The 24,288-nt window shown below is 39.7% G+C and overlaps 2 protein-coding genes across 2 annotated transcripts; one reads left to right on the top strand and one right to left on the bottom strand.

The window, feature by feature from the left end:
• Positions 1-2,581: 2,581 nt before the first annotated feature.
• LOC145463705 (serine hydrolase BPHL-like) lies at positions 2,582-7,944 on the bottom strand. Its single transcript, XM_081447486.1, has 3 exons — positions 7,430-7,944; positions 6,845-7,042; positions 2,582-5,447 (listed from the first exon to the last, which is right to left on the bottom strand). Exons 1-3 carry the CDS (start codon positions 7,815-7,817, stop codon positions 5,128-5,130), a joined length of 906 nt encoding a protein of 301 aa, XP_081303612.1. The 5' UTR covers positions 7,818-7,944; the 3' UTR covers positions 2,582-5,127.
• Positions 7,945-9,300: 1,356 nt separating this feature from the next.
• LOC145463698 (CYFIP-related Rac1 interactor B-like) lies at positions 9,301-24,287 on the top strand. Its single transcript, XM_081447478.1, has 13 exons — positions 9,301-9,544; positions 12,905-13,006; positions 14,128-14,249; positions 14,857-14,962; positions 15,636-15,712; positions 16,516-16,575; positions 16,714-16,788; positions 17,213-17,335; positions 17,661-17,740; positions 19,402-19,459; positions 19,662-19,730; positions 20,243-20,313; positions 20,904-24,287. Exons 2-13 carry the CDS (start codon positions 12,925-12,927, stop codon positions 20,965-20,967), a joined length of 987 nt encoding a protein of 328 aa, XP_081303604.1. The 5' UTR covers positions 9,301-9,544; positions 12,905-12,924; the 3' UTR covers positions 20,968-24,287.
• The last annotated feature ends 1 nt before the right edge of the window (position 24,288 follows it).

Here is a 24,288-nt window from a genome sequence, read left to right as displayed (position 1 = left end):
GATGTAGTTAGTGAGCTAGCCCTACATATCGGAAGTAAAAAAAATAATTTTTACGACTGGACCGCTGCAGGGTTTCACTTTCAGGTAAATTTTGCACACAGTCGGCAAGAAGGCGGAGATGATTGACGTCCACCAAAACTTAGGTTTTGTCTAGGCGTTTTTTTTTTTTTTGCGCTATAAAGGTCGCGTGTGATTGATAACCACTGTAAACATTCTATTGCCAAACAATATGGCCTCTGTTTTCGCTCGTTCTCTGCTGGCAGTATCGCGAACTTGTTTCCTTCGAAGAGCAGTCAATTTAAAGTCTTTAGCGAGGTACAAGTTGCAACGAACGCCGCGCTACATGAGTACAATTTCTTCAAAAATTCAAGTGCATGGTGTTCACTACGAAGTTGCTGGCCAAAGTAACCACGTTGTCCTGTGTTTACCAGGAGCGCTCGGCTCAACGCAAAGTGACTTTGGTCCCCAGCTTAAGGGGCTTAAGAATGAATTTACAGTGATAACATTTGATCCGCGAGGATATGGAAAATCGATTCCCGCTACACGTGATTTTCCAGGAGTCTGGAGCTACGAGGCCCGGTACCTCAGCATAATATCCGTGGAGCCTGGAAAAAACAAGGTGTGGTTACAAAGTCAACAACGCGGCAATGGAGGAAGGAAAAAGTCGACGTGGTTGTTAAAATCAAACGAGAACAGGAAAAACTAAAATTCTGTAAGGCAAAAAATTGCTTATGTTTCAGATTAAAGTGACAATTGTATGAAATAATGTGTCATTGCCTTCATTGCCTTCTGTGTAACTTTTTTTTTTTTTTTGAAAACGCGAAAATCTGGGTCGGTCGGACGCCGCTAAACAGAGAAAAAAAAATTAAAGGGGATGGCCATACATAAATCTAATCGGCTTCACATATAAAATGAAGAATACAAAAGCAGAAACCCACACAACGTAGAATGATTTTTTGAAGGTGTACTATATTTCGCCTGGCCAAATCAGCCTTCTTTAGCTGAAGAAGGCTGGTTTGGCCAGCCGAAATATAGTACACCTTCAAAAAATCATTCTACGTTGTGTGAGTTTCTGCTTTTGTATTCTTCATATTGTTTGGGCCCAATCTCTCTCAGAATTTAGTAACACTCAGGCTCTAGGCGGCACCGTTTTTCCCTGGATGACTCGACTCTCAAAGTTTCAGAAGTATGCGATTCAGCAGGAATTATTTTAAATATGGGGAAATTTTTCTTGCGGGACACGGCGGGTGGTCCCGAGCGGGCAAGATAGCTTCATCTTGCCCGCTCGGGTAGCCAATTACAGCGCAGAATTTGATTCATCTTGCCCGCTCGCTCGCGCTAGCCATATAGTATACTGAAAACCCGCGTGTAAGAACCTACATTTTTGGAAGTCTGGCAAACTTTTGGGGTAGTTATGGGCAATTTACGCTAAGTAGGTTCTTAACTAGGCTCTTAATTTCTGCGAAGGAGATACAGTTGTTAATTTGGGTTTGGTCCTTAAAATCAGTATTTATACACAACTGTATTATGATAAGCTTAACACAACTGATTACAGAATGTATATGTCAGGAGCCCATCACTGTAGTGTTGCCTCTATAACGAGAGTTCATAAACAAGAACCTGCTTGTAGGCCTTGGCGGATTGTACTCCTAAAAGTGGCATATTATGCTTCTAGCAGTGCTCGAAATTTTGCCAAATTATGCCAAAATTATGCTAGAATTCCCAAATTATGCTACTGATTTCCGAAATTATGCTCACAAAATGACGTATATTATGTACATATAGGCGCGCAATATCGACACCAAATTATGGTGTTTTTCAAGTAAACTGTTGCTGTAAATTCATTTGTGTTTTATGGCAGTTTGTCTCGGACCTCAGCTGTCCAAATTAGCTGCCCGCATCTCTGAACCGTTTGTAAAATGCCTTCAACGACTTACCGATCACACCTGTATATACTGACTGAACCAAAAGAATATAGTACTCTCTTAATTTAAACTAACTCAAACTATAGCGAACTATAAAGTTGAAAGTATCAAGCCACGAAGTAAATCAACTTGTCTTGACAGTTCTGAGTTCTTTCAGCACCAATAATTGCTTGAATAAAGATGGATAAGAATAGTATACACAAGTCAACACAAAGGCAGTGCTTATTGTACTGCAACATTACGCTGGCCTGGAGATAGTCTGCAAGAACGCTGTCCTGTAGCTGCTGATCGCTAAATTCGCCAACAAAGTCAATACTACTATTAGCGTAGCTAAAACACGCATTGTAAGAACATACTACCTAAATTTAATTTATATATGTAGAATTACTAAATTTGATGAATTTATGCTCCAAAAAGCGCTAAAATTTGCTAATTATGCCGTGGCAGTGCTCGTTTCAAAAATTATGCTTTTTTGCTTCAATTATGCCAAAAATTATGCTGGCACAATCCGCCAAGGCTTACCTGCTTGAACTTGCTTGGCTCAAACGGGTTCTTTTATTTTTGGGTTTTGAAATGCAAATTTCTGCCAGCAGGTTCTTAAACAACAAGATTCGTACCCGGGGCGGGGGGTGGGGGGGGGGTGGGGGGGGGGGAGAGACTCCAATATAAAAGGGACGGAAGTGCTCGTCGTACCAGTTTCAGGGCTTATAAAGGGGGATTTGGTACATTTTAGCGTGTTCAGCCTCAAAAGGTCCACAGCAGGAGCTTAAATAATTTAGGGTATTAAGCCGAAAAACATCAGTGTCAGTTGATGTGTTGTTTTAGAATTGCATGCAATTAGTACTTCTTAGGGGTGAAAAACATTTCAAGCCACGCCCACAAACAGGGTCTTGGTACCTCTTAGGGATCCTCCGACGGGCACCATCGTCCTTTTTAGTGCAGAGTACACTATTGCGATGGTTATGGGGGCTGCCCGCCGCTAAGGCAGTATATGGTACTATGGCGCTAAGGTATAAACTTTAATGTGTGTTTATCGCTTATTGACAATGAAAATTAGCCAATGAGCGCGCGAGAATTCCTGCAGTTTTTGTAAAATCTGTGAGTAGGGGGCTCTGCAATAAACAGAAAACGTCACCGAAAAGTTTCAAAACTGCAATCGAATTATCGCTAATCCTAGGTCAGCTTAATGGGCTACCCAGCTACCCACCAATGTAAATTAAGGCGGTAATGCCGTATAAAAAATCGCATACAGTTTACAGAGTTTCAGACTGATTGAACTTCAATTTACCATTTTTACTTTTATCTTTTACTGTCCTGGTACAAGTAATCTGACAACTGATTCGCCTAGATTAGCCTAATGCTGCGAGCGGATCAGGTTTACACTTGTATTGATTTCTAAATGGATTGAAATAGAGTGTAAATTGACAGATTCTTCACCGTCGTAACAATCCTTTTCTATCGTTTAAATTTACATTGAAAAAACCTCTTATAAAGAACAGAGCCGTTATGGTATATCGCTCTAGCTGAGATATAGTTTTGGTTAAGTGATATTTCTGAGCGTTATTTCTCGTCAGTTTTCCGTTTGTACGGACACGTAGTCCCTTCGCGCTGTACCTCGCTAAACCACTGTTTTGTAGGCTAGCGATAAAGGGCAGACATCAGGCATCAGATAAAAGGCAGATATTAGCCGCCGATCATGGTAGATTAATTTTATTGTCTTATATGCTTCTTTGGACGATGTAAAGTATAATAAAGAGGTGAATATATGTCGCTGTAGAGCTTTCCTCCGACTAGGAGTATAACAAGAAACAGGTAAATTGTTGGGGCAACCTGACCGAATGTAGCCTGTCTCAGCCGTTTCCACGTTGCTTCATCCCCTCCGGGGCTGCTCCGCTGCTGACTGAAAGCCTGGAATAGGCTAGTCCGAATGATGGAGAGGAACGTGTGGTGGACAAGCAGCCCATCCTGTGACGGGAGGAGGGGAAGGGGGTAGCAAATACTCCTTAGCTCAGTACTTTTTGCTGCAGGACTGGAAGGTAAAGTGCTGCGGGCTATGAGTTTGTTGGGCTAATAATGCTTTACAAAAAGGCAACGATAACATTACAACCCATCTACAACTGTATGCCAGTTGTAGAAAAGAAAGGTACACAGGCAAATAGCTACTCCGTTTACAGTTGGACCGGCATCAAGATAGTTTCCTGTACGAAGAAGATGCGAAATTCATTAAGGTAGGTTAAGTCTACATACGAACCAAGTGGCCCATCAAGCCGGAGCTTATCCCGGTCGCTGTAGCATGAAGCGACTGGGAGTATTTTTACACCCCCCTAGATGGGATGCTAGCCCATTGCAAGGTTACCCCCCAACATTAAATTCGCTGCTATCCATTTATACACCTGGGTGGAGAGAGACACTGTGAGAGCAAAGTGTCTTTCCCAAGAACACAGCGAAATGTCTCCCGGCCAGGGCTCGAGCCCGGACAGCGCGATCCGGAGTATAACGGCCACCGTGCGAAATTCAATGCTGGGTTAGCAACTGGGGGTAAAAAACAAGAAAATGTTTCTCCTTTGGGGAATAACTGTTATTTTTGTTAAAGTTACGTCGACATATTTCAAACTAGATTTAGCGTACTTGCAGCTGGCCTTGGGGTTCCTATAGAGGGCCAGCAAATAATGGACGTCTGACCGGACTATTGTTTGATTTCCAGATTCAGTTCCTCTTGTTTTAGATTTATTCCAGGGCTCGAAAAAAACTTGAATTCCAGCTTGCCCTTCAGACATGTTTCTCTTTTTGCCATTACGTTGGCAGACGACGTCCCCATGGGGCAAGTAAGTATGAAAAGTTACTTACCCAGCAGAGAAATATATATATGATGTTCCGGATGACCGCACAGAACTTTTTGTGAGCCCCGTTATTCTCTAGTCAAAACTGTTTCACCTCTTTAAAGGTCAAAAAAAATTGCTGGCTCATTTCATTGAGTATGATTTAGAAGAACGCATACAAAGTTACCTTTAAATTAAAGGAAACCTGACAATAGAAGTTTACTATGATAAAAAAACACCAAAGAGATAATAATAAACCATAACGGAACAGGGATGGTTAAGGATGGAGAAGATCAACATGGTTTACAAATGAGGAACTTGAAAAATTTACGATAAACTTTTCAACTTGTGGAAACTGTGACAAAGCCCCTTTAAGAAGGGGGCTAAAGAGAAGATTTGTTGTTTGGTTCGTCTTTCAAAAATGCCCTGACAAGCAAGTTGAATTCGTCTGCATAACGAAGGTGAAGATTGTGTCTCCCCTCTGGCATGATATGAAGCTTTGAACCACGGATGTTGGCATGTAAATACTCAGGGTGAAACTGTGGAACCAGGGGGTCTTTCTGCCCATGCACCACCAGGGTAGGGCATTCTATCTTCTTTACTTCACTAGTACAAATGTCACCACCCCGCTCAGTAAAGTACTGGCTCATGCCATCTATCCAGCTACTGTTCATTTCTTGGAGTCCTTCTTTTCCATACAGGGCTGAAATGTAACCACATATGTACTGGGTTAACCTTGAATGCTCCATAGAGTGGACAATATTGAACACTTCACTTCAGAAAATCTTAAGAAAAATGCGTTTGCAGATATTCATGGCACCTAGTGACCACAGGGCGAGAGGGGGGTACTCCCACATACATAAGCTATATGGGTATGTGCTGCTGCAAAAAATATGGCTCTCAGACAGTTTAGTCTGGGAGAGGGTATAGAAATCAGACAGTGGCAGTGTATGAGCAATTTAGCCTAAAATGGGGTTCTTTACCTGGACTTCTATAACAGAAATTGAAACTTGGAAGTGACTTTGTAAGATATTGGTTTAGCTAGTGTATGTTGGACTATGATAGTGATAAAGTTTTCCCATTGAAAATTGCCAGTCTGGGACAGGGTAGGGGCTTTTTGTGCCCAGTCTAGAATAGGGTTGCAAAATCAAGGTGATCATGGTCTGGTATAGGGTAAGGGTTTCAGAAGACCCATACCCAAAGATTTACAGAGTGCCCCTCCCCCCTGCCCCCCAAGCTGTTGATATGGCTCAACACACACCCATTTTATATCCCTGGTTGAAGAGAGACAACAAGAGAGAAGTATCTTGTGCAGTTATGGCACAATATAAAGACAGGGATCCCATTAATGTTCTTAGAGAGGCAATGTCGGAAAACACATTTCTCTCATATTGATTTATATGATTTAAAGCATAGCCTCTTATGGGAACCTGTAAATTATCAATAAATAAATAAATTTCAAATTTTACCAAGGCAAGTGCTTCTGTTTGCCAGTTACTAGCTATGGCACTTCTCCCCTACCCTAAACAAAGCGTTTTTACTTAAAAACCTCAACCACTTAGGTTCTAAGATTCACACCTGTGCCACACTTGTGGGACACTTGTGTCCAGGATTGCACACTAATGAGATACATGCTCATCACAAGAGTCATTTTCATATTACTTCATATATGACAGAATTATGTGTGTTTTGGTGACTTTTTATGAATGAGGACAATTTGTGATGCTTATCATAGAGAGTATGCATATCATTATAATGGCTTCCTGGACATATCAGTGGGGGGAGGCATTAGCACTCTGAGCCCACTGTGCTATCTTTGCTCCCTCATTCTACAGATATGAAGATTTGCTGCTTCTCTTTACACCAACACTACTGACTTACGATTTAGACAAAATCACCAGTAACATGGTATTGGAATGGATGATTTGATGATGACTGACAAATGAGGCCTGCCATCTTTATATAAATATGTCTCTTTTATACCTCCATGTCTAGTACTGATGTTTTGAGAAGAAATTGAAAGCTGGTGTCCTTGAAGGATAAAAGCCAGAAGGATCCCTTTTCATTGTTCTTGTAAATTTAAGAAACAACATGCCTTACCTTCTAAGGGCTCCCTCATCTTAGGGCTCCACTTTGATGTGTCTCTGATAGCTTCATACAGCTTGACGTCTTCAGCAGTAACAGTGGCATTAGCACCCCACACCACCATGCGATGAACACGCTGAGGATGTGCTGCAGCCAGTATCATTGCAGTTATTCCACCATCACTCCATCCAAGGAGGGAATATTTAGAGTGACCTAGAGATTTGAAAGCATAGACACCAAGTTTTTGCTCTGTCAAGCTTGAAATTCAAAATTTTTAATTGCGTTACACATGAAGACACAAACCATGTTCATACTGTATTCGCAGAAGTCAATCAGTTGAGTGCCCCACGTATTATTATTTAAGGGTTTAGATTGATTGGGCATGAAATTTATAAAATTTCTTTGTAGATAAAAGAATATGCAGATAAAAAATGGACTGTCCCATTATTTTAACTAGATTTGCGATCAGCATCCGGATCCCCTCCCCTGCCCCCTCCCCGGAATAGTTGTATAGGCTTTTCCATCATCTACAAAATGTCTATAATTAATGTAAACTTATTGAGACCGACGGAAGAAAAAATCGTACCATGTTTCCCTTACCAAGAGTTTTCATTAGTGCGGCAGCATCATTTACGTCCCGTACAAAGAAATCAGCTGGAAAATCACGTTTAGGAGGAATCGATTTTCCATATCCTCGCGGATCAAATGCTATCACTGTAAATTCATCGTTAAGCCCCTTAAGCTGGGGACCAAAGTCACTTTGAGTTGAGCCGAGCGCTCCAGGTAAACACAGAACAACGTGGTTACTTTGGCCGGCAACTTCGCAGTGAATTTCAACACCATTCACTTGGATTTTTGAGGAAATTGTACTTATGTGGCGCGGTGTTCGTTGCAACTTGAATCTCGCTAAAGACTTCAAATTGACTGCTCTTCGAAGGAAACAAGTTCGCGATGCCGCCAGCAGAGGACGGCCTAAAACAGAGACCATATTGAATTTGGGCCCAATCTCTCTCGGAACTTACTAGCACACTATGACCCTTTCCCTTTTTAAAAATATAATATTTCCCGTCGTTATTTCCTGTCGTCCCACCACTAATCGACTCAAAACACTTCGCTGATCTCCTCTCAAAGTTTCATAAGTATGCGATTCAGCAGGAATTTTTTTATCTATAGAACAGTGAAAGCACGCGTGTAAGAACCTATATTTTTTGAAGTCTGGCAAAATAGGTTCTTGTATTTTGGGGTAGTTGGCAATTTAGGCTAAGTAGGTCCTTGTCCTTAGTTAAGTTCTTAATTTCTACGAAGGAGATTTAGTTGTTGATTACCAGAAAAATAAGTAAACTGGGGTTTGGTCCTTAAATATACAGGATTTATTCACAACCGTATTATGATAAGTCTAACACAACTGATTACAGAAATGCATATGTCCCGGGTATATGAAGTGTTGCCTCTATGACGAGAGTTCATGATATTTAACTGTAACCCACATATAAGAACCTGCTTGAACTTGGTTGACTAAACAGGTTCTTATATTGTTGGGTTTTAAAATGGCAAATTTCTGCCAGCAGGATCTTAAACCACTAGGTTCTTACCCCGGGTTGGGGGGGCGGGGGGGGGGGGGGGATTTGACTTCGATAGAAAAGGGACGGGGGTGCTCGTCGTACCCTTTAGGGGTTGAAAAGCGGATTTGGTACCCCCCAGGGAGTTCGGCCTCAAAAGATCCCACAGCAGGAGCTTTAGGGAATTGGGCCGAAAAACGTCGGTGTCAGTTAATGTAACAATGAAGTAAGGCCGATTAAACGACATGATTGAGTCCAAACTGAAAATCAAGAATTGCGACCGTGGTCAGCTGTTTCGACCTGGTTTGGTCTCGTCAGCACGGTGTAGCAGCAAAAGATAGAACAACCGGCTTGTGGACCGATTGTCTATCAGATGCACATGGTAATGACCTGAGATGAAACTCAAATCCAGACGGTTTGCAAATTGGTCAATGTCACATGCAAAACGCGCAACCCTGAACTGAATGGGCAAAAATCCAGAATATCACGTTGTCTTGGTACCTGGGGTTCTTTTCAAAATTCCCGAGGAGCACCCCCGTCATTTTTAGATGGGATTCTCCCCGGGGTTTTAACACGCGGGTTTATTTTTACTATAAATTATATATAAAAGTTTTCTGTCTTTGGCGTGGTGAAAGCTTGGCCTTTTTCGCTCGAAAAGCTTGGCCTTTTGTTCTATAAAATTAAAACGATGCTAGAAGTCAAGCAGGATCTTCATTCACGGCTTTGCATTATATTTACTTTGCAATAAAAATGTATGTCCTTTGAGTAAAAATTCCTATGTATCAACTTTCCCGCCATCATATTACCATATTTGGTAGTACATTCATTGGTACCGTACACAGGAACTGAAGGTAATAAGGAGCCATTCCCAAAACAGCCCTATAATATTATGGGCTAGGAGGGCGTGGAAACGTGCCATTCAGTGCCTTTGCTATTTGAAGCTTGAAGCGCCTATAAGCAACAAGGAAGAGTCCCATGCCACAGCTCTCAGCGCAGACTTTCAAGGCGAGAAAGGGAGCCCTTGTTGCTTGGATTAACTTTTTGTTAACTTCGGTGTCAAAAGAGAGGGTTTAGTCACATTTTGTGCGAGATAGGGACCCGCTGTTCGCTGTATTGTTGTGGTTCTGCGTTTCCCTTTCCGGTTGCACAAACTCAGGTGAGTGATCGTAAGACCCTGTTTCTACAAACTACACAGTTTCCTTGCTTGAAAAGTCTGTGTAGGTTCCTCTTCGTCTGCATGTACTATTCATCCTGCCAATCGCTTTAATTCCCTCTTCGTGACTTAAAAACACGATCGAACGAATTCTATGTGAAAGTGGAACTGGTCGAACGAGACTGTTCGATTTCAATTCATGTAGGTTTCACGCTACGAATCGGACGAATCGTGTTATTGGTCTGGCTTGTTTATTGACTCAAGCATAGCAATATATAGTGTTTAGACTAAAGGGGAAATGCAGTACAGAGGGAAAACTTTGGCCTGATTGGAAAGATTTTGGTCGTTCCATAATGCTGCAATTACACATCCGTCTCGAAACATAAGACTTCTTTGGTTGTAAACTAATGATTGCCACTTATCGTGGCTGAGCTCTTCTGTTTCGTGGTCGGTTAATTTCCTTTCTGATCCTGCCGTTAAGGCCTTCATCTACTTCCTTGTTAACATCGTAGGTTGATCTTTAATTGTTTCTCTCTTGCATGTGTTTTATTCTGCTTATGGGGTATTGAAAAAGCTTAAGCTTATTGATTTAACATGAACATGTTCAGAATTTTTTTGGTGTAAGTTAAATTAAGTTAAGTACACGATGCTGGGTAAGTTAGATTATAATTTGGAAACAACATGGAACTTTCACATTGTGCCTTTGGAAACTAAGTAAGTTTCTTAACTAGCAGACTTTCTTTGGTCTAAACTCGAATTTTAAATTAGTGTGAAATTGTAAGCCATTTTTGTTTCATTTTCAGTTACCAATTACATGCATGTGCAAGTCAAATTGAAAATTTAATCCCCTGTGCAACAGTAATTTTTGTGTATACGTTTGTTTTATGCATTTCCTGGCATGGGGCCAATCTGCACTAGCAGATGATCATGAAACAGAATTGTCTTGGACAAAGTCAAACAACAAGTTTTTGTCAGGACAATGTTTGCCTCTTGGCTTGGCTCCATGCTTAAAACTATTTTAAGTCTCTGTCAATGAAAGTAACTGCTACTGGAAAGACTATTAGCTATTATGGTTTGTGATTGTAAAGTTTGATGAACATATAGACCTTTGTTAACCGGGTCAATTTGGTTCAGTTGTTACCTGGGACAAACTTTGCATGCACTAAATTTGAAGCTTTTTCTCTCTTGAGCAAGACTTGTCAAGCCCAAACCAACCATCCATATTCATTAAGCATTGTTGATGACAGAAAATTTGTAAAAATGTTTGGTTAACTAGTGCAAATCAGCCTATAATGTCTTCCACTTTGTCTGTCAGGAAGAGGAAAATACAGTCCAACCTCCACTAACAGCCACTTTTTTAGTCCTGGTGGACAGGCTATAATTTACTCTTACACGTATTTCAACCTCTATATACAACAGCCACCTCTCCACATCAGAAATAGCCACTGTTAAAGCATATCCCAACTGCCAAAATAACCTTACAACAAAAGCAACTGCTGATGAATGGAATATACAAAAGGCAATTTTTTATTGTAACAGGCCACAAAACTTGATTTTTTCCAAATGTTGTTGGTCTCTGTTTCTGTTTATTTTCTATTTATTCTTTTATTGATGTTTTCATTGTGTTACGTACATACATGACACAATAAGCATTTTTTTTTTAAATAAAAATGTTGCACTCCAGAAAAAAATGAAAAAAGCTGTTGTCATATTACACCCCTATGTTCCCATAATGGCCACTTCAGAGGCCACTTTCCTCTGTCCCAGTGGTGGCTGTTGTAGAGAGGTTCAACTGGATGTCATATATATAATGGAACTTTTTTTACATTCACTCCTCTAACTGAATTTAAAATTTTTTCTGGATTTACTCTGGTGTGTCAAGGTAATGGCATGTTAACACACAAAAAAGTCTGAGTCAGGAAGAACTCAAATGTTCTAGTTCTTACCAGTTACCTGGATTTTCGAAAGAACTTTTAAATCCTTATGATGGTGAGCAGTCTAATCATTTTAGTAGACAAAACATGTAAATGACTGCTTTCTATCTAAATTCTACAAATGTTCAGGGTCCGAAATTGCGCTTTCCTGGTCGCCAATGCTGCTAAAAATTTTGCACTGGCGACCAGGGTTTCACAACTGGTCGCCAGCGGGTGATTAACTATTTCATGCCATGATAATTATACAAACAATAACTTTGATTGTCAGCCAAATCGATTGAAATAAAATTCAAAGCCGCTCACCGATTGATCACTTCCTTTTTACCTTTCTGCTACTTTTGAAGTATATAACCGATCGTCCTGTTATTATAAATCTACCACAACGTCTCACAGCAACGATCAGTGCGAAGCTTCGCTGCCAGGTTTTTTCAGGGGTTTCCCATAACATACATGTTGCGGGTTTAAAAGGCCACATGCGTTCTTTCGCCATGAATATTTATCCAGGCGATGTGGTGTCCAAAGATGTTCTGAAATCTTTCCGTAATTTATTACAAGGTGGAGACGGAACATCTGCGAAGAAATTAGATGAAGATTTAGATATTCTCTGGGCGTCAAAAGGTGGAAATGTAGATCTGTCAAAGTGGTCAAAAGATGATTTCACCAATGGTTTGATTCCTGATTACATCGATTGCAAATATTTTGCCGGCAAGCCCGTGGTGACAAAAAATTTTGGTTTGTGTTTCGCTGCAAAGGAAAAATTTTATTGACGCTTTTTGGCGACCGCATGTTTCCATTTGGCGACTGAATTTTTTATTCAGTCGCCAGTTGGTGCCTGCCGAAAAAAGTTAATTTCGGACCCTGATGTTAGACAATCTTTGGTAAAACATTAGAGAATAATTTTTGCGTCAAGAGTAATGACAGACAAAGGTGTTCTATTAGCAAAAGGGCAACAATAATGGAAAACTTTTCAGAATTGCATGTTTTCAGTAGAACACACACAACGTGTCCACTAAAAGAGAAATAGAAAACAAAAAACAGAGTTTCCTACATTCTAACCACTTGTCATCCATTGAAAAAAGAAAAAGATTTGCAGCTTTCTTTTGCAATAAAATAATCATTTTGTTCCACCATCTTGGATGATGGTATTCTCCATGAATGATATCATTGTGGGCTCAATTTTCATTTTGTCAGCCGCTGATGCTCTGTACTGTATCTGCATCGGCAAAAACACATTGTTCAGTTGCAATTCTTTCCTATTGAAAGGGCAAATAAAATTTTGCCAGGGCAAGTGTGTCATCTGGCATACCTACCTGGCTGACAACTTTAAGAAAAAACAAATGGATCCCTGGTATTATTCTTTGCAATTTGTCTGGCATTGGGTCAACATTAATTTTGTATTCTCTGTTTGACTTTTTTTTCATGGCTACAGTTCATGACGAACAACCTGTTATGGGGAATATCCTCAAGCTTCTAACAAGAGAAGAGCAAGATTCTGGTGGTAGTAAAATTGACATATTCTTGGATTTTGAAAGTAAGTTTTAATGGAGACTTATAAGCAACGATCAATATTCTGTTGTTTTCTTACATTGTTGACACTCTCTATTAAGTGGACACCATTCCCACATTTACTGTAAAATAAACGTGCATTCAGTGGACACCTCTGTTAAGCAGATGCAGACACCAATATTAAGCCTTTTTGTTGCACAAAACCTGCAATAACTGGACACTTCAAGGGCTTTTTACTTCTAAAAGCTCAGCTGGGACTCATTTAACATTGTTCAGCAATGTAGTTTTAAAGCTAAGCACTAGACTATTCCAGATTGATGCATTGACTGACTGGGCATAGTGCTATGAGCACTCTTTTATCTTTCACTGTTACACTGTGTTACAAAAGGTTTTAATAATTAACTATCATTGCACAATATAAATAATATCAATTAGAACCTGTTTAGAGCACGTACCCTGTATTAAGCGGACATTAATGAGTGTTCCAAGGGTGTCTGTTCAATGCAGGTTTCACTGTACAATCTGTAGGTCAAAAGAAGTAAAAAAAAGATCAGCAACAATTGAAAGAAAGTAAATTTAACTATATACCACAGGGCAGAGTTTAAGGCTTTTTTTTACCAAAAGTGAAGCTATATTTTGGGAGAAGGACATTTCGTCTTAGTGAAGCAAAACTTTTTAATGACAGAACTTCCTGCAAATAGTGTAAAACGCAGCAAACATACAGACCTTCTGCTGCCGAGCAACAACCTTTTTATTCACATCATGATTTTTTAGAACATTTAAATTCTAACTTTAAATTGTCATTTATTTTAATTTTATAATGTCTTCTTAGATTCTTAGATTTCTAATGTATAATTTAATCAATGCTCTAGATAGATTTTAATGTGTATATTCAATTAATTTTATATTTATGGGGCCCCTATGGGTACCAACCTTTGACCTGAATGGGCCGCCCTGTAGAAAGAAAGAAAGACTTAATTTTATGTGAAATGAATTTTCCCAGCTGCTACTGCAGTGTATGGATAATGTGTACATGCATGAGAATTCCTATTACATCAGTGGCTGACGACAAATAAGTATTTGTTAGGACAAAAATTGCAATGAAGTTTCTAAAGAGATTGTTATTGTCTAATATTTGATTTTTAGATGCCTCGCCAACAGAAGGAGAGAGGGAAGTTTATGAGGTAGTGAATGGTGTTTTGGTTGTTGCACCACGGATTTTAGAAGAGTTACAAAATTATCGGGGTGCAAATGAAGAAATCAGACAGGTAAGTTCTTCTTTGGGGTTTGCAGGAAAATAAACATCAATAATAATAATAATAACAACAATAATAATAATAATAATAACAATAACAATAACAATAACAATAACAATAACAATAGCAATAGCAATAATAATAATAATAATAATAATAATAATAATAAATAAATAATAAACAGACTTTATTTATTTGCCAGAGCTGAGGGTTGAACCCTCAGCTTAATGGGGGCACCTCAATGGGGGGATCTCAGGCTACAGTGTACATGTAATTACAACAATATACACAAAGTTATGAAGTCTGAGCTAGAAAATTTACACTAGTCTTACACCAGTAAACAAAATTTTTGTGAAAGTAGCACCAACAACAACAGCAATAAATTTAAGAAAAGAAGATCATTAGTAAGAGTAAAATGTTATTTTACTGTCTAATTATTACAAAGGATGCCAAGACATCCACCAGCCAAAAGTGACTCAAGCTCATAGTTACAAATCTGCTTTGTAATTCTGGGCAGCAATACTCTAAGGACATAGGTGCATGTGGAAGTGCAGATATTCATTCAGTTGGTGTTATTGATGCACTTAAGTCTTTGTTGCTTTATTTTGTGATGCTGCAGGCAATTTCTAATGCCCTTGATGAAGAACTGCAGGAAATGGCATGGAAAGCAGTTGTACCACTTGTTGGAAAACTGAAGTCATTTTATGAATATGCTTTAGAACTTGGTAAGTGACTGTAGAAATGTTGGTTAAGTTACTTCCTTGAGTGGTAAACTTTGTTTTTTGTTGTTAACCACTGGAAGAGTAGGGAATTTGTCATACTTGAATGATTGATTTCAAGATAGAAGAGTGACAAATGACTCCTCATTGACTACTGATAGAAGACACATGTGTTATTTCACTGGGAGGTCTGTATAGTGAAAAACTGTGACTGAGGTCTTTAAAGGAAAATTTACACAGACTGACCCTAAGCCTAAGCTGGTAATTTTTCCACTCTCTCAAGTCTCTTTCATGATTGTTGACCTTTTCCACTCACACATCAGGTGCATGTTACCATGACTGTGGTCAGAGATAGGAAAGTCCGGACTGCACTGAGAACCAATCAGATTGCAGGATTTGTTACCGTGCCCTCTTAGGAAAAAAGAAATGCCTTTACTCTATGTGCTGTCTAAATGGGACAGATTTGTTACAAATGAAGATTTCACTGTTCGTTAAGTTGCTGACCCACAGTGTATGTTTTATAGAAATCAGAGCAGTTTACATGTTTTGCAGTTTCTGTCAAATGACATCCATCTGTAAGTCTAAGATCCCAGGATTTCATTTGGTCTCAAGCTGAACCCTGTATTTCAAGCACATTTGTGACATCAGTTTGAAGTTGTTGTTTTACATTTTTGTGCAGAGACTGTTCTTCCTCAGCTTCTTCATGCTCTTTGTGCCGGACCAGAGACTCCTCTTGAGCACCTTGAACGACAGCAGGTGAATATCATGTGTTTGCTACACAACCAAGTTAGTTCAGAGGGCCGATGACTAAAATCAACCAATCAGATTGCTCCATTGCTACTCCAATATTCTATAAGTATTGGACCAGCACTGTCCCAAATGATCCCGCAAGATTTCTCTTGAAGATTTTTGGGTAGTGACAGTCATTTAATAAATCTCTTATTAACCAAGCTTGCTCTGGGCCATACTGGAAGAATATCAGCCCTCTCTTTTTTGTATGGACCTTGATGTGCTCGGTCCATACTGTCAAGACCTTGGGCTGATATTCTCCCAGTACTACCCGCACGCTTAGTTAATAGTTAAGATACATTTGCGGTATTAGAAATTTACTTTATCACATATTTGTTACATCTGGCAATGGTTGCACTAGAATGAGCTCTGATTCACAGTTTACTAGTATATGTATGCCTACATGTATTTAGACTCAAGCTGTGTTGAACACAGTTGTTTCAGGCTTAACCTAACCAAGATTTAAAAGTGGCATAGGTACCCAAATTTGTACTTTAAAAGTAAATTTATAGTTTCATGGTCGAAAAAAAACTCTTTCCTTTAAAATTTTGTCCATGGGTGTTCGGAACTTGTGTTGTTTGGATTGTCAGAGTTACTTGGCTAGTTTATAAGTTTATTAGTAAGAGTTCCTGGGTACATAGTAAGATGCAAGTAGAATTCATGGATCTTTCAAGCCAAGTGTTTTTTCATCTTACTCCTATCAAACAGTGGGTTTTGCAGCAACAGTACTTCGCAAAGCTTAACGTTTTGTTTTGTTTTCTCTGTCACAGGCCCTGGCAAAGCAGTTTGCAGAAATTCTTCACTTCACCCTTAAATTTGATGACTTAAAGGTACAAATTGTGTGGTGTTGACTTACATTATGACATCAAACATGTTGAATTCAGGCTCATTTTGTTACTGCAATGAACTATCTTTTTACTTCCATAATATCAACAAAATATAGCTGTTTTTGTTTTCAACATTGACAGATGACAAATCCAGCAATTCAAAATGACTTTAGCTACTACAGGAGAACGCTTAGCAGAAGAAAAATGGCAAATGCGGTGAGTGGTTTTAATTTCAACTGTCTTATGAGTAGGGATGGTGCAACTGTCTTGGGAGCAGGGGATTAGGAGGAACTGGGATGGGCAGTAGTGAGAGTGCTCGCCTCCCAACAATGTGGCCCAGGTTAGATTCCATTCTGGTGCCATTTGTGGGTTGAGTTTGTGGTTGGTCCTTGCCTTGCTCTGAGGGTTTTTCGCCAGGTTCTCCAGTTTGCCTTCATTCACAAAAACCAACATCTCCAAATTCCAATTCGACCAGGATAGAGGACCCGATAGAGGACCTGCATGAAAAATTTCTTATATTTAATATTTAAAATTTTTATGAATTCACATTGTTCCAAGTGATGTCTAAATATTTCGTTGTCTATAAAAAACAGTCCATTCAACAACCTTGTTGATTTGTTTCTATATATCTTTTATGCAGGATGACGATAACGAAGGAATTCAAGTGTCAAACGAAATGGCGAACAGGATGTCTTTATTTTATGCCTACCCCACACCTCTTTTAAAAACTCTTAGCGATGCTACATCAAAGTTTGTAACAGAGGTAATAAAATTTTGTTTTATGTTGTTTGCCTGATGTGAATAAAAATCATCTCCACAGGTACAGTTCAAGACCAGTTAGTTACCTTAAATTGGCCTGCTATGACATGGCATAGTCTGACGTGACGTGACATAACATGACATGACGAGACAGGACATGGTGTGATTGGCGTGACATGACTTGGCATGACCTCCACACAGCTAATGTGACGTTCTTTCATTCGTTATGTCACAGCCTAAAGTGATCATTATGCATATGAGTGTCATAAGGTGAATCAATATTTTGAATTGATCACTACGTTAATTTATTTCTCGTTTCTCACTTTCAGAACAAAAGCCTTCCAATAGAAAATACAACAGATTGCCTTAGCACTTTAGCAAATTTATGCAGAACTATGATAGAAAATCCGTAAGTACTATATTATGGTTTTGGTATTTTTGGTCCTTAATTAGTCAAAGTATTCAGAAGTGGAAATTCTTAGTTTATTACAATGTAGGTCAGGTTTTGTGAGTACATGTACTTGTCAGGAAATGTCAAATTTCTTGTTTAAGTGAGGAGAAAGTTAGAGACTTTGTACAATGTAGATAATGAGGTTGCTGTAGGTTCGTGTTGTTGACTATGTGCAGCAGTCTTTCCTTACTCAGAGAAATGTCATTCAGGGGTTTTATTAGAAGCCATGCCCCAGGAGCGGCACCAGTGTACTCTGAATACAGCACCCACCTTCGCTCAAGTAGGCAAATGATATGTAGATGTAGGCCAGCCTAAAAGCGTAGCTCCTGGGCCGCGTTGTTCAGAGCCCGATTACTGCACCTTTCAATAACATGCGGACTCTAAAATTCAAAGCTCAACCGAGAAATGCGTTTTTCGCTACCGCCAATCAAACGTTCGGTGGCTCCTCCCAGCTTCCGACTCCTGCCAAGCACTGTTTCGTTATCTGAACTGTGCTCAGCTCAAGTGCTCAGCGATTTGATTACCACGCGCTCAGCAGTAGTCGGAAACTGGGAGGAACTACCGAACATTTGATTGACGGTAGCGAAAAACGTATTAGTCGGTTGAGCTTCGAATTTAGAGTTCGCATGTTATTGAAAGGCGCAGTAAGCTAACCCAGGATAAAGTAGAATTTTGATTTGAGTTTTGTAACTTTGCGATGAGGTTTTCTGTATATTGTTTGGCCTTCTGTTTTGAGTTTTAATAATCACAATATACACAAAACAAAGCAGCGAAAAACATTTGTATAGAGGACAAAGTTATAATTCAGTTAACTTTTAATCCTGGGTTAGCGTTAACCGGCTTCTAAACAACCTGGCCCCGTTTTCAACAAGTTAACCTAACATGAACCCGCGATCCAATCGAAAACCAGCACTTGGTCCTCGGTCAACTTCAAAAAAACACGTGACCTCGATGAGCCCTAAACTTGAGACGCAATATGGTCACGTGATACTGGTAAGCGGATACCTTGTTTCGACAGGTGTCAATTGATCATAACATGGATGTCCAATATCTAAGAGGTGCACGGTAAACCAAGGCTGCAGGTCTCTGCCAGCCTACTATTTGGAGTATGGCGGCTATGTTGCGCGACTCCGTCGTCGTCGTCGTCGCCGTCGTGCGTAGCGCCCACAAGCAATACCGCTAGCCATGATAACCATGAGAAAATCAACTCATGGGTTTCCTTTTCTTTTCTATATGAGAATGGGGCTCCGCTTGGCGGAGCTCCGCTACAGGAAAACGCCAAACCAATCGAAACATCTTTCTAACCACTCTCCCATCTTACTTAGTCAAGGAGTTTTGTTCATAGTGAGAAAAACCTGTTACATTACAGTGATGCACTGCCTGCTAAAACAAAAACAATGGGAATAGTGGGTGCAATGGCCTGGTAACTCACAGCTTTGACCTTCATGTACAGTGCCTTGAATTTTTTTCTCGCAAAATCTTCTGGTTCCTTGTTGATTCAGTGGAGGCGTAAGTCCTGACCAGGAGCCCATCACCATGGGCTCCTGGTCCTGACGCATTGTGATGGAGCTGTGTTGTTTCTCGTTTCCATTACATTTTTTGTTTTTTTTCATTTGCAGGGAATTTTCTGCTAGAGTTGCAAACCAAGAAACATATCTCTTTTGTCTTCGAGTAATGGTAAGTTGGTTCAAGTCACTTGCACGTGTACTGTAAAGCTTCCATCTAGCTCGAGTAACTGTTGAAAATTTTCTGATCAAGAATATGCAATAACCTTGTGGTTGTACTGGTTTATTCCACGATTCAGTCAGTATTTAGATTTTATGATATATATATATATATATATATATTTTTTTTTTTTTTTTTTTTTTTTTTTTTTCAGGTTGGTCTTATAATTCTCTATGATCACGTACATCCGGTAGGAGCATTCGCTAAAACATCAAATATAGATGTAAGTGCTTACCTAACGGCTACATAACAGTCATTTTTTGTTACCTTTAATTTAGTGGTTTCCAGTTCCCTTCTGCTTTGGTCTTGGTGTTCACCAGTTCTCCTCTAGCTCGGCCACGTTTTCTCAAGCATCCCTCTAGCTTTGTTGCAAAGGAAACCCTGCTTATTCAGTAGGCACTGGTGGACCTATCGGGTTCGAGAGCGATTTCTTGGCAAAGTTTAGGCGAAAGATATCTCGGACAAAGTGGCTCCTTGCTTGAAGTCAACACAAACTGAAAGCAGACAAATAAACGAAATTATTTTGCATGAAATCGAGGACGGAAAGAAGAAAGGGGTTGGGAAGTTAATGTGGGTCACTCGCTACAGCCACCCCCTCCCCCAGCCATGTGCTTTCCCCTCCCCCCCCCACGGGCGTAAGGAATACGATGTATGATTATTTTTTGCTCTTGTTACCAAAACGTTGTAAAATATTAATTGGGTTTAATTTACGATGAGATTTTTATTATTTCGTAGATAAAAGCGTCAATAAAAGTGTTAAAAGATCAACCTCAAGGTTCTGTAGACGGTCTTCTTAATGCTTTAAGGTGAGCTAACAATGTGCAGAGTTAAGAAGAAATAAGAACTTCTCTTTAATCAGATACGTAGAAACGTTTCCACTTCTTCCAGTCTAGTCCCGTGAAAGAACGGTTTTCAAGTATGTCATTGAGCGGTTCTCAATTGAGTGTCATAAAGTCAAAACCAAAGTTATTACTCTAGCGAATCACAAAGAACACAGACAATACAGTAAACCAATCAAAACTTCTAGTAATTACATGTGACTGACCCGACACGCGGGTAAATGAGTGATCGAGTCACAGTTGGTTTTGGTTTTACTCTTAACTGGACGAAAAAGAAGCGCGAGTTTTTGAAGTCAATCGTGCACCGCTAGTGATGGAAAACCAATTACTCTTCGACACTCAAATGAAAACCGCGCTAACGACGAATCGGCTCTTACAGTTTTCGCGCCATTGGAAGGCGCGAAAAAATGGGAATCACTTGTGATTGGACAATTAGAACAAACATAATTGTTTGGTTTATTGAGAATTTAGGCTCTCGGAATTTGTTGAACAGTTCATTATCAACTTGAACAGGATAAAATGTATAACAGTGCTGATTGCCTTTTTTGTAATTCCAGGTATAGCACAAAACACTTAAACGACGAAACGACGCCAAAGAACATCAAAGGCCTTCTTGTATAAAGCACTTCGCCTCAAGGAAACTTAGGATTAATTCAGTTAAAAAAAAAAATGATCCATGGACGCCAAGATTCTAAATAATACGAAAGCATTTCTCTAGAAAAAATGGAACGTACATTCTAGTTCTGGAGCTTTAGATTCACTCGGTGAACGCAGCCCAAGAGCAACTCTGAAGGTTTTGGTCTTCGTTTAAGTTTTGAGTATTTCAGTTTTTTTTTTTAACAAGTTATTATCTTCCGGCTTAAAGAGGGTTTGGCAGGGGGTTGGGTTTGCAAGGGGGCCATCAAAGTTACTGCCAGCTCACAGTTTACATGCGCAAAGATTCACCGGTACATTGGCTGAGAAGTTTGACAAAACCAGCGGAAAATTGTCAGAAAAGTGCACTTTAAAAATTTCAGATCAAAATTTTTCATTGAGTGTCAAGGGTAAAGTCTGTTGTGTTGTAAACGTAGACAATCTTTTACCTTGCATTTCCACTTGGTATTTCAGTCTTACACAGCGTAGTCCTGCGGCCGCCATTTTGTGACGCGCACTGACGTCATATAAGATGACTGCCTACGTTAACTCAGATAATGACTGATACCAGGTTGTCTAGGCTTTCTTTGGCGGCCTTCGACAAAAGCTGTGTTTTATCCAGGTTTCCTAGATGTAAGAAAACAGCGGTATTTAAATATGAAAACCTTTATGACCGCTTGTTTCGTTGTTTATAACTCGTATCTTTGTGTAAAAATAATTTCCAGGCAGTGAATACGGAAAGCGATTCAATTCCAGCTTAACTAGGGCTTTCATTTGATTTTGTAAATAATCGTAATTTTATTTCGTTTGTCTTCAAAATATTACTTATATTTAAAGGGACACTGTCATTTTTTTAACGAACTCACCGCGTTTGGTTTGGTTTGGTTTTTTAACTTCTGAGTACATTAAATTAAGAACTCAAGAATTCCGTTCAAGCTATTTTTCCTAGCCAAACCAAAACCACTTCTTGTTACTCTCACTTGCGTTTTCCCGCGTTTGACACCGTTGCCGCGTCTGAGAACTGTTGCTTGTCTTAACTTCAAGCTGATTGGGTCGTTGTTCTTTTAAGCCTCCCGTGATTGGTCAGTGTGAATAACTCCGTTTTTCATTCATGAAAGTAATTATAAGACCACTCAAGCAAGTCAAAATCAAAAGGCACAGGTCACATGCAAAGTCAAATGAAAGCCTTGTGTACAGAGTTATAAAATGGTTTACACCATTAGATTCCGGATTTGTTACCATTAGATAGTATCTAGAAATGCCTCTATAATATTTAGAATATGAATAAGTAGACTTTCAATTGTTTTAATTAAGATCTGTGAATTTTTGTATGAAATGCGAGTATATTTTGTTCAACATTTCTCCTGTGAAATAAGTGCACTATTAATTTAGTTTTGTATCCTGTAGGCCAATGAAATTGTATCTAAAATAGCCCTTTTATGAAACTGGTTTCTCCTGCAAAACTGTGTGAACTAAAATGCAAATGCTATTGACTGCTTGTTTGTTCACTAGGCAAAAGTATTCATTGCTTTCTATATAATAAGTCAAATGATTCTTGCATTTGATTGGTTCTCACCTATGATCAATTAGAGGACAGACACCTAGATGACGTCATTAACATTGGGTTTTATTTCTTTACTATATAAAACATAGATTCCACGTTTCCGTGGGGCTATTCGGTAATAGATCACAAAAGACGTGAAAAATGTGGGAAGAACATCAGTGACTCGTGTACCACTTTTGCGTTCTTACCACATTTTGACGTTTTGCACATGGAAACATGAAACCATTTTGTTAAAGTGACGGCCATAGCTTCGCCATGTGCGGTCCTTCCACGGGTTGGAATATTACAAAGAGGGGAATGGACAGAGGTGGAAGAGTCGCTTATAGATTCAGGATGGGGATTCTAGTTTTGTCGTGGGATACAAGAACGGATGATTGGTACAAATTGGCATTTTCTCTATTGAACCGTGGTATTGTTTAGATTGCATTGACTAAACTGGGGTGATGAAACTCGGAAATGCTTACAAATGACGACAGACGTTGCTTACACCCACTAGTTGACCTGTTCGAGGTCTCTCTTCCGTGGAATGGTAGAGAAGTTTCTAGTCTCCCTGTTGACGTAGGAAGGATTTGGCAAATCACGCAAACGTCATCTTGCATAGTTCGCGTGCAGTAGCAGACGTCCGCACACAGTCAACATTTTTAAACTAGGGATTGGGAACGAAATCCTTTGTTCAAACTCGTCCCAGGACCCCGCTTCTGTTTTGGTCAGCACCAAGTCGAACGAAGTCCAGTTTCCCTGATTCCGGACTTCCAATAGTTTTCGCAGGAAGCTGATTGGCTGATTACCTTCGCCGTATTCCGCATTTTTGGTACTGACCAGAAAGCGTGCTCTGGGGACAAGATTGAATGCGGTCAGGTTTAGTCGTTTTCTTTTAATAATAAAGTGCATAACAGACCCAGAATGTGATAGCAGTAATGATAGCAGTTTTAGTTTAAGTTTTTTATAAGCCAGTTGGTGAACCATGTGCTTAGAGGGAACATGGTAAGCTGATGTGTTAACTTTCTCATAATTTTTTTATATCTTGCCGCCCAAACTTAACTGTTGACGTTTTCGACTCAAAACTAGGTTGGGTTACATCCATTCTCGTCCCATAGCCCTTTTCGCTTCCCTCAGCCGGCGGGGCCTTAGCACGAGGAACCGCCGGCTAATTAAGAGAAGCGAAAAGGGCTATTGGGCGAGAAATGCACCTCGTTCACAGGGTCTCTCTTGCTCCAGGGCCTAGGGGGCGGAGAGAAGAGAGATCCTGACAACGAGGTGGTTGTTTGAGTTGCGACCACGACCGTTGGTTGCAACTAATATTTTTTTCAGATGCCTAGGTCACATTCTAATATCTGCGTCAAACACGATGCCTAAGTGTCAAAGATAGCTCTCGACAAGGGTTGGAGTCTAAAAGGATGAAACGAAACAGATACTGTAGATACGGGACACGGGATTATTTGCCCTTCTGCCCTCCTTCCTTCTTATGCCTTCCACACTGGATATAAAGAGAGCAACCAAATGAACGTTTTAAAATAGTCTGATGTATGAAAATTTAACCGATCTGAATAAGGTAATTTTAACTTTCGAAAGAAATAACCCATTTAACAGAAGGCGAACAACATGATTGTGCTGTTTAATATTTTCCTAGTCACTCCTAACTTAACGAGTAAAATTCACGCCCCCTAAAGAAGCTGTCTATTTCCGTCCGTTTTTCGAATTATCTCGTAAGCTATGTAGACAACTTATACCATGACATGTGCTTT

This window comes from Orbicella franksi, chromosome 12 (genome assembly GCF_964199315.1).
Source record: "Orbicella franksi chromosome 12, jaOrbFran1.1, whole genome shotgun sequence".
Classification (NCBI taxonomy): domain Eukaryota; kingdom Metazoa; phylum Cnidaria; class Anthozoa; order Scleractinia; family Merulinidae; genus Orbicella; species Orbicella franksi.
The sequence above is the reverse complement of the archived record's forward strand: the minus strand, read 5'-3'. Positions and strand labels throughout refer to the sequence as shown.